The sequence below is a fragment of the Notothenia coriiceps genome, unplaced genomic scaffold (genome assembly GCF_000735185.1).
Source record: "Notothenia coriiceps isolate Sejong01 unplaced genomic scaffold, NC01 NC01_scaffold00015797, whole genome shotgun sequence".
Classification (NCBI taxonomy): Eukaryota; Metazoa; Chordata; class Actinopteri; order Perciformes; family Nototheniidae; genus Notothenia; species Notothenia coriiceps.
The window spans coordinates 24,336-33,984 of record NW_011348498.1 but is presented as its reverse complement, the minus strand read 5'-3'; the positions used below and the strand labels follow the sequence as shown (position 1 = coordinate 33,984).

The 9,649-nt window shown below is 43.0% G+C and overlaps 1 protein-coding gene across 1 annotated transcript in view; it reads right to left on the bottom strand.

Moving 5' to 3' along the window:
- Window positions 1-1,462: 1,462 nt before the first annotated feature.
- Window positions 1,463-9,649, bottom strand: part of LOC104949211 (GTP-binding protein Di-Ras1-like) — a 14,831-nt gene continuing 6,644 nt past the window's right edge. Inside the window, exons 2-3 of the mRNA XM_010775524.1 lie at window positions 8,457-8,798; window positions 1,463-6,424 (exon numbers count right to left, since the gene is read on the bottom strand). Coding sequence (XP_010773826.1) covers window positions 6,137-6,424; window positions 8,457-8,765 — 597 coding nt within the window. The 5' untranslated portion in view covers window positions 8,766-8,798 and the 3' untranslated portion in view covers window positions 1,463-6,136. The remainder of the gene's footprint in view (window positions 6,425-8,456; window positions 8,799-9,649) is intronic.

Below are 9,649 nucleotides of genomic sequence, written 5' to 3'. Positions count from 1 at the left end.
CAGTGGCGATCTGTTCATCTGTCATACTGATCATACAGTCAATAACTTTGTTGTTATTAGCATCTGGTTAGCTAGCTATGCTAACAAATATAAGAAGCTTTATCTCCAACAAGTNAAGCTTGGGTGCACATGAATCGCGTATGAACAATAAGTAAATCAGACTCGGTATTCTCTTCAGCATGTCTCCGGTAAGTTTATTCACAGACTGACAACACTGTTGTCAGTCTGTGAATAAACTTACCGGAGACATGCTGAAGAGAATACCGAGTCTGATTTACTTATTGTTCATACGCGATTCATGTGCACCCAAGCTTAACAGACTGTATGATCAGTATGACAGATGAACAGATCGCCACTGGGCTTACAACTAAAGACACATCCACGAAAAAACTGCCGCATGTGTACGGCTCCTTATGGGTACTGCAATTTTTGGAAGTGCTGAAGCGACGTTCTGATGCTCTCCGTCAGAAATACACCCTATGAGACGAGACATATACCACGTGATGACACGTAAGGCTCGTGTTGTGTTCAAGGACCCTGACCTTGGCCAGGAAAAACAGGCACTCGCTTTTTTATTTTTTCTAGATTTCTTTAATTTTTTTCTTTTTTGCGTGTGTTTATAAATTACCTCGAGGGCCGTACCAAATGGTCTCGCGGGACGTATACGGCCCGGGGGCCGGAGGTTCCCCACCCCTGCAGTAGGGGTTCACCTTTCTGCGTGGATCTACGCCCCAGCGACCCCTCGGGAGGCCTTGTACCTGTCGTAAGGCGCCTTTGTCCCCTGCAGGGTCACACCTCGCGCGTCAACATCACACTGTCTGCATAGCAACTGGGCTCAGCATCCCCAAGCAGAAGACTCCACGTTCTTGGAGAGTTTGTTGAAGGATCTGGAGGTTCACTGTGTCAAACGCAGCACAAATGTCCAGAAGGTAACGACAGGAGACAGGGAGGCTGCTCTAGCAGTTCCTCACTGCCCACGAGGAGAAGTTGATTTGGCCTTCAAATTCCATTTTATTCCTTGCATCAAAAAGTGCATACAAATAGATGAAGGTTACTCAAAAATGTTTGTCTAAAGAATTATGTAGCCGTTTTGAAATAATGACGCCCCTTAGCGTGTCACGTACAATGTGTTGTAGCCAAATGTTACATAGTGATGTCACTATGTAATGGAGGTAATCAAAGTAGTTCAATTGAGGCATTTCAGGCAGGTGGGGAGTGAGTGGGATGTTGGCCTTTGCAGAATATTGACATGCACAAAAACCAATATGACAACTACAGGAAAGAGAAACCCCAACAAGAGAAATAAGGCCCCTTCAAAGTCAGGGGAACAAGTGCTGTAGGTTATGAGGATTCATGATGGGGGCATTACAAACGCCTTTGCAAAATGTCATGGGAATCTATCAAATCGTTTTTGAGTCATACACCAACAAGAGGAACAAATAAAAGAAGACGAGAAACACTCCTCAGTTCACATTTTTATTAGGAAAATCATTTTGCAGATTTGATTATTATCATCTATATATATATATTTATATTTATATATATGCTATTTTCAGTTATTCAGAGGATGCATCAGCACAGTATATCTTAATAGGAAGACTATTGCTAGAATAAATATCTATACATCATAATTGGTTAAATAAAAAAAAAGTCCCAACAGAAAAAAGGAAATAAACCAAAAGAATAATTTACACAAAAAAAAGAAGTGCTTAAAAGAAATAGAAACATTTGCTAAAACAAAGCCGTAAATCCTGCTGAGGAATTTATTTAAAAAATACAAAGATGATTCACAGTTTGTGTCCTTGTTCTCATGCTGGCTGGAACACCAATAGGGACCATGCAGGGATGAACGGCCAGAGCGACAGGATAGTACCAAACTACTTTACCCACAGAGTCTAAATGCCCCACTGTATGCCGCTTGTCCACAGAAAACAGCTCGTGAGGGTCTTAGGCGATCAGACAAGATGTGAAGGGGTGAGGCGGAGAGGTTAATGGGGTCAGTTTTCTTTCAGATCCTCGACTCAACAGGACGTCAACCTGCCCCCGTTGGTAGGAATGAGTTTACGGAACATAGTTAGACTAGAACACAACAACATTTCTTTGTATTTAGATAGACCAGCTGCCCTTTCGTTTGAGCATCATGTTTCCCATCCTGCTATGGAAAAAACACACATGTGATCCACACTTCCTCTGCTGTACAACAACATGCTCTTATGCAACATGACCAGTGAGTACCCAGTACCTGGTGACGTAAACTTTGCCTGGTCCTAATCAGAAACTGGGACAAAAGCTGCCAATGTGGATTTCTATGGAGATCCAATGTTTAACATTTAATAAATTACTAAATCATTATTGCAATATTTCAGAATTTCACGTATATTACCTTAAAAAGCCTGTATTTGGTCATATGATTGTTCATTTAAAATTGAATATTGGTCACTTTGGGCTTCCGTAGATTACCCTGTTTAAAATCAAAAGCTGTTTTACTTGCAGTTTTAGCTTATTTTTAATAAAGCCGGTTAAGAAGCTCTCCTCTGTAGAAAACTTTGCAAGCGTTGCTGTGTCATTTCGAATTGGACACTTTGACTACAATAAGGAGACACAGGTGACGGCACCTTCCCACCACGGCATGCTTTCCTCTGCGCACTCTCCTCTCTGAAATATGAAGTCCTTTGAACACTATTTACAACTATCTACAACCAGGAGCGAGCAGGGTTAGCCTCCCGTCTGTTCTAGTGCAACCGACACACACACACACACACACACACACACACACACACACACACACACACACACACACACACACACACACACACACACACACACACACACACACACACACACACACACACACACACACACACGGGGCTAATTGGACAGACACATGGATGCACTCGTGGGCTTCCACACAGAAAGCAGCAGTGAATATGCTTCATTGATAAATAAGAGGAGACAAGCGATGGGAGGACGGGGGGCAGAGGTGTCTGTCCTGATTCATGCCAGCATTTAACTCACACAGCCCAAGAAACACAACGCACGCTCACACACTTCCCATGCACGCCTCCTCACATGCACATCTGAATCCTACACAGGCTAGTTAGTAAGCGCTCTCAATATTTATCACACCCTTCCTATTAATGGCACACAGCCTCTAACTCCAGCTTGTTGTCGGTACCGCTATCACGCGCTGTCTCCTTGTTTTTCTCTGCCTGCTGTATCGTATTCCACGCAGGGACATGGACAGCCTCCTGTAGACGTCAGCAGAACAACAGATTGCACAAACATGCGCTCGCAAGCTGGCGTTTTGCATTAACCCACCAGATGCGTGAAGCTCATATTTATGTAGCGTGTGCACCACTACTGCCGGTAACGACACATCAGATCAGGCCAACTGTCTGATTGATAAACAGATGATTATTTCTAGCTTTTTAACCTTTTGAAGGACACATCAGACAGAAATCACTCCATCCTTCTGGCATCTAAAGCAAGCCAGGACAAACTATGTCAATTACAAGTTGTTTAAAGTATAAACTGATGGCAAAAAGAAAGGGTAAGTAAGAGTGAGCATCCCTGGCTTCTAACATGTTAGTAAAGGGTACGGTTTACAATGCAACGTTTAGGAGTTTAGGAGGACCTCACATTAGTGCAAAGGACAACACATCGATAACTGATTCATTAAGAAAACAGAAACGGCCATGGAGTGGCACCTTTAGTTACATATTCACGTATTATCTGATTGGTATAGCTGAAGAGTGGATGTGTCAAATATATCATGAGCATCGTTATTAATAAGCTGTAAACTACAGTAAATAGCAACATCGAACCTCCTACTGTAACAACGACTCCAAGGACTTATTCCCAGAAAGACAGTTTTTCTTTACATGGGTAACATCTTACTTGAAGCTCTTATAAACATTTCATTCAACTACCGTATGCTTTATTTACAATAACAACACTGTTGGAAGTTGTTATTTTATGGAACAATGCAGGAGGGACATTTTACATGGTGCTTATAAATGAGGCATCGCTGATTTAAATAAGCAAGTCTTCAAGTAAAATGTCACCCTAAAGTGCCCGGTTCTTGATTCTGCTGCACACATACAGACAGAGAAGGAGGACGGATGGAAACAGTTGCTGTGCTTTTGTTTTGTCCAGAACAGACGGACACACACTTACAACCAGGCATAATCTGCGTCTTTGGGTTTAACAGAACAAGAGCAGATTACCCTCCACTCAAATTGTTGTTAAAACCGCTTTAGAGATGGAGAAAAGTAGGCAAATAATCTGCCCCCCCCCCGTACTGAGTCCTACTCGACCTACACACAGCTAACGGTCACATCATGAAACCCTGTTGTTCAGCAGAACCACAACCTCATTGTGCCATGCACCGGACACATAACAACACTCACATCTACAGATGAAGGAGATACCGGTGACTGTTTCCTCCGTGTTCAGATACATGTTAAATCACACAGAGGAGACAGATAAAAGGAAGAGAAACGTACAAAAAGGAAATACAAAAAGAAATGATAAAAGATATGCAGTTAAAAAAGTATTGTGCTTTTGGCTGTCCCGTGTTTACCGTGTACAATATTCAGAGCTCCTGCGTAGGGACAAAAGGTTTAAACATGCACTTTGGACATACAGCAGAGCTCCAGGAGGATATTCTGAGTTAAGCGGAGATCCTTTAAACATAACAGGCAACAACATGAACAATTACGGTCGCGTGTGTGTGTGTGTGTGTGTGTGTGTGTGTGTGTGTGTGTGTGTGTGTGTGTGTGTGTGTGTGTGTGTGTGTGTGTGTGTGTGTGTGTGACTCATTCTGTTTCCTGTTTACCGACGCCTGCATGTGAGAGGTAATGTGACCAAAACAACCAAAGAGGAAACAGAATGTAAGTGATTCAGGTCACATTAAATAATCTGTATGCAACCATTTTACATTTATCCCTTATTTATTTAATTATCTGTGTGCTTTTTTTTGTTTAAAGAGGGCTTTTCTGACTTTGACATGACTATATAAAGCTTCATAAAGATAGCAAACAAGAATAAAAAAGGCAAAAGAAGAGACACCTTCACGTGGAAGGTGCCAAAGTAAACTGACACTCTTGACCTCAGGACCAAAAATCTACTTCTTCGTCTCACCAGCTTGGCAATGATTATCCGAGTGTATCATCCTCGTAGACAAGGCAGACTTGATTTTGTGTTTCCTGTGTTCGACGAGTGTCCATCTTCTTTTCCTCCAGAGCTTTTCTGTCCTAAATGAAAGTCTTAAAAGGATTGTTGCGTCGTATCAGCAGCGTGTATGCGCCTACCCGCTGGAAGCCCCTCCACTTCAGACTTAGACATTTAAAGAGTTTGCGGATGAGTTTTTAGTAGAATGACTTCTTGATAAATAATAAGGGTCTTTTTTTTAATGTTTCCGGAGAGAGGCTGAGGATCAGGAGATGAAGCGTTAATGCTTCAAACCTCTCCCTTTGACTTGTTACTAATGTGCAGGGCGTGTGTTTAGATGGAATATATTTAAATATCCCGTGTTTATATACATCAGAGTCCTCAGGAGTTGCTCTGGGATGTAGCTGGGTGCGCTAACGTCATTCATGCTAACAGTATCACACCTGTACTTTCCCTTTTACACCTTGAGCTGGCGTTTCCACAAGAAGAGTGAGTTTAACTAAGTGTATCGACTCTGTTACAATTACGTTACGTCTATTTGTTATAGTAGGGGGGTATGTGAGGGGTGACGAGCGGTGTGCGCTGAGTAGGGGGGAGGGGCTTAGATGAAGAAGTGAGAGAGGACAACATTTTTTTGGATCACTTTAGAAACCTTCTTGTAGTCATTGCAGTCCAAGGTCTTGCTGAGATCCACAGCCAGGTTTTGTGAGCGCTTGGATGATGCTACGCGTACTTCTTGTTTTAAATGTGCGCTCATTTCTCCTCTCCACAGAATGCACATAAGGCTCCAAACTGAGAGCTGTGGTAGTGATTGGGTCAAACAGAGGTGAATGATGAGATTTCCGTTACACCTTCGTAACATTTTGCTCCGAGGATACGTTTAGTGAGTCCTTCCTCTCTCTCTCTCTCTACTTCCTGTTCTCTGTAATTCTTCCCCACCTCTCTCCACCTCCACCTCCACCTCTTACATCACGCTGCATTTTCCCTTCAGTCTCTCGGCGCGGGACTGCTTCCCCGAGCGCTTTCCGTCGATGTTGAGGCTCATGTTCCTCTTCTTGTCCAGGTTGAGGAGCTCCTGGAAGAGCTCCGTGACGTTGTGGTTGGTCTTGGCCGACGTCTCCATGAAGGCGCACTTCCACTGGTTGGCCTGGGCTTCTCCGTCCTTGGTCTCCACCTCCCGAAGGGTCTCATCGCTCTTGTTCCCCACGAGCATGATGGGGATGGCCTCAACGTTTCCCTTTATGGCCAACACCTGCAACAACACATCATCAATTATTTACATTTTAAAAAGATTGATTTAACATCGGATAAGAATATTTGCCGAAATGTATCAAAGTCTTTACATCTGTAGACACGAAATGTTACTTTTTTCAATGTTATTCAACTAAATGTCACATCTGTGGAGGAAACTTCTGTGTAGCAACGCACTGGGAGTCACCGACTCATGAAGGAGACACAGGATGTCAAACACTGGTATTTAATACAAGCATCGGCCGGAGAAATTCACATCACAAGTCACACAGTCAAAGGTTCTGACTGCACGGGTGGGTTGCCATGTCAAATCTGATCAGCCTCGCATGTTGGTAGACCTTTTAACTAGTTTACAGAGAGTCAAATCCACATATTGGGGATGGGCGTAAACATCTGCAGACACAGGAGATGTCTCTCACATCTGTGGAGCTTAGAAAGCCAGCGTCGTAAAACCCCCCCTGTGCCCACCAGGTCAGGCCATAAAACCTAGTATCAACATACGACTGCATTAACACATTCCTTACGGGAGAAGAAGCAGGGATGGTCGTAAATGTCAACACACAGAATATGTTAAATGTCTAGGAGTAAAAAGAGAAATATTCCCTCACAACATCATAAATGTATTTTGTTTGTTTTATTTATCCGTGTTTTATTTTAAATGTACATTTTCGTTTTTTTTTGTATTGTGCTTGGAAAGTGATGGAGTTAATTTACTTTAAGTACTGTACTTCTTTACAGTTGATGTACTTTTGATTTCTACTCAAATACATGTCAGTGGGAAATACTGAGCTGTGTACTCCACCACATTTATTTTATACATTAAACTCCTTTTGGGATTAAGGATGCTTACAGAACATGCTATACAAAATGTAATTCAGATGACCCTCCCATTAAGAGGTTACGGACATTCATCCACGCATTTAGTTGTATTCTAATTAATAAAAGTTATTATAAAATGGACATTTGAGAAAAATGTGTTCACTTTCATAATTCAAGTATATTTGAAGTAAAATCCATTATGCAGGATTTGTACTTGTGAAAGTACATGATCTAAGTACTTCATCACCACCCTTCATGTCTGAATTATGCAACAACAATAGTTTATTATTATGTAATCAAAACAACAAACAGCTGTGAATGTATCCTTCTAGCTGGACATGAAGGTGATAAATGCATCCTGGACTTCCATTCTCATTAAAATACATGTATCACGGGTGTGCAAACTTTTTTTCACCGAGGGCCAAATACAGACAAATATAAGAAGGGCTGGGCCACTCACTAGAGGTATTTTGCCTCATAAGTTAAGTTATAAGTTGGAAAAGTAAATCCAATATAGCTCAATTGTTCTTGATACTTGAGAATGCTTTCAAAAGAGAACAGCTCCCAGCTCTCCGGAGGGTGTCATTTATTGTCTCGCAGCTCATTCCTTAAAACAGAAGCTTCAGATTGATTATAATAAGAGCAAATAGGAAGGGTATATTTCAAGGTTGTTACGTACGTTTGTTATTGGGCTTTTTTCTTATCAACTAAGATTTGTTAGAACATGTTTTCAACTTGAATTGACTGAATTTATTTGAAAACTGGGCTAACTAACACATGAATACCTTGTAACATATATATTCAAGAAGTACAATATAAGACAGGCAGAAGTTTATTATACTCAAGTCATTATACTTTTTTAATTTGCTGAGTGAGGGCGGATTCAAAATGGTCCGCAGGCCGCATTTGGCCCCCGAGTGGAGGTCGCGAGATGATTACAAAATAAAAATTAAAAAAAAAAATTATAATTTTTTTTTTAGAATGATTATTAATAATAACGTTTGCATAGACATTTTCAGGGGCGGACTAGCCATCTGTATAATTTCCCCGCAACAAGGCTACCCCCTTGGACAATCCACTAGCGCAGTGTTTGTGCGGAAAACTGAAATTAATTCACTAGCACCCCCCCCCTCCGTCGACATGGGGCACTGTTATTTTGGGGGTCGCGGGCTGAAAAGTTTGGGAACCCCTGGTCTAGACACTTATCCACCCACCTGTTGGTAAATGGGTTTGAGCTCCTCCAGGGACTGCTTGCTGGTGATGGAGTACACCAGGATGAAGGCGTGGCCTTTAGAGATGGACAGGCGCTGCATGGCGGGGAACTGGTGGCTCCCCGTGGTGTCCGTGATCTGGAGCGTGCACACACTCTTATCACAGCTGATCACCTGGCGGTAGGTGTCCTCCACCGTGGGGATGTAGGTGTCCCTGAAGGTGCCTTTCACGAAGCGCAGGACCAGGGAGCTCTTCCCCACCCCCCCCGCCCCGAACACCACCACACGATAGTCGTTGCTCTGCTCCGGCATTCTGCCCCCCTCAGGCTAAAGACAGCGTTACACCTGCGATGTTGAGAGGGGAGGAGGCAGGGAGGGAAGGGTGAGGGATGGGGAGAAAAAGATCATTTTAGCAAAGAGGTATTTTAGCAAATGAGCTGTCAGTAGATGGAGGAAGATGGTGGGACTTAACCTCCGCCAGTGGGTGTGAAAGCACTCCAGCCGTCCTCGTGGTCTGACTGCGAGCCAGAGCACAAATTAGAGAGGATGAGGTTGGTGAGGCTCCAAGCGTTTCACCTGACGCAGACATTTCCCTGATCAATACTGTTCGCAGAGTTTCAACCCCAAAAACATTAACGCTTTTTCTCATTTATTAACTTTAGCAACTGCAGCAATCCCTAGAGACGGAGAGTCCTTTGAGGATGGTTGAAGGACAATAACATTGACGTATAATGCAACGCAATACAATACAAGTCAAACGACAGGACAAAACAAATGGTATCAACACCTCTCAAACACACACACACACACACACACACACACACACACACACACACACACACACACACACACACACACACACACACACACACACACACACACACACACACACACACACACACACACACACACACACACACACACACACACACACACACACACACACACCTTCTACATTTGTCCTTGACACCAGGCCTCTGAGATTAATGACACTTCTTCCAACGCAAGCTGTCTCTCCCTCTTTCTCCGTCCTCTGCTCTTGTTTTATTTGGAGTGAGAGGACTGCAGTTCCTTAATGAATTAATGGTACACTATAAATGCATCTGTGGCACTGCAGCCAAACTCCATTAGCAGATAGCTTTGGCACAGACCAAACAGGCCTCCCCTCGCCTCATTCAGAAAACAGAACCAACCCA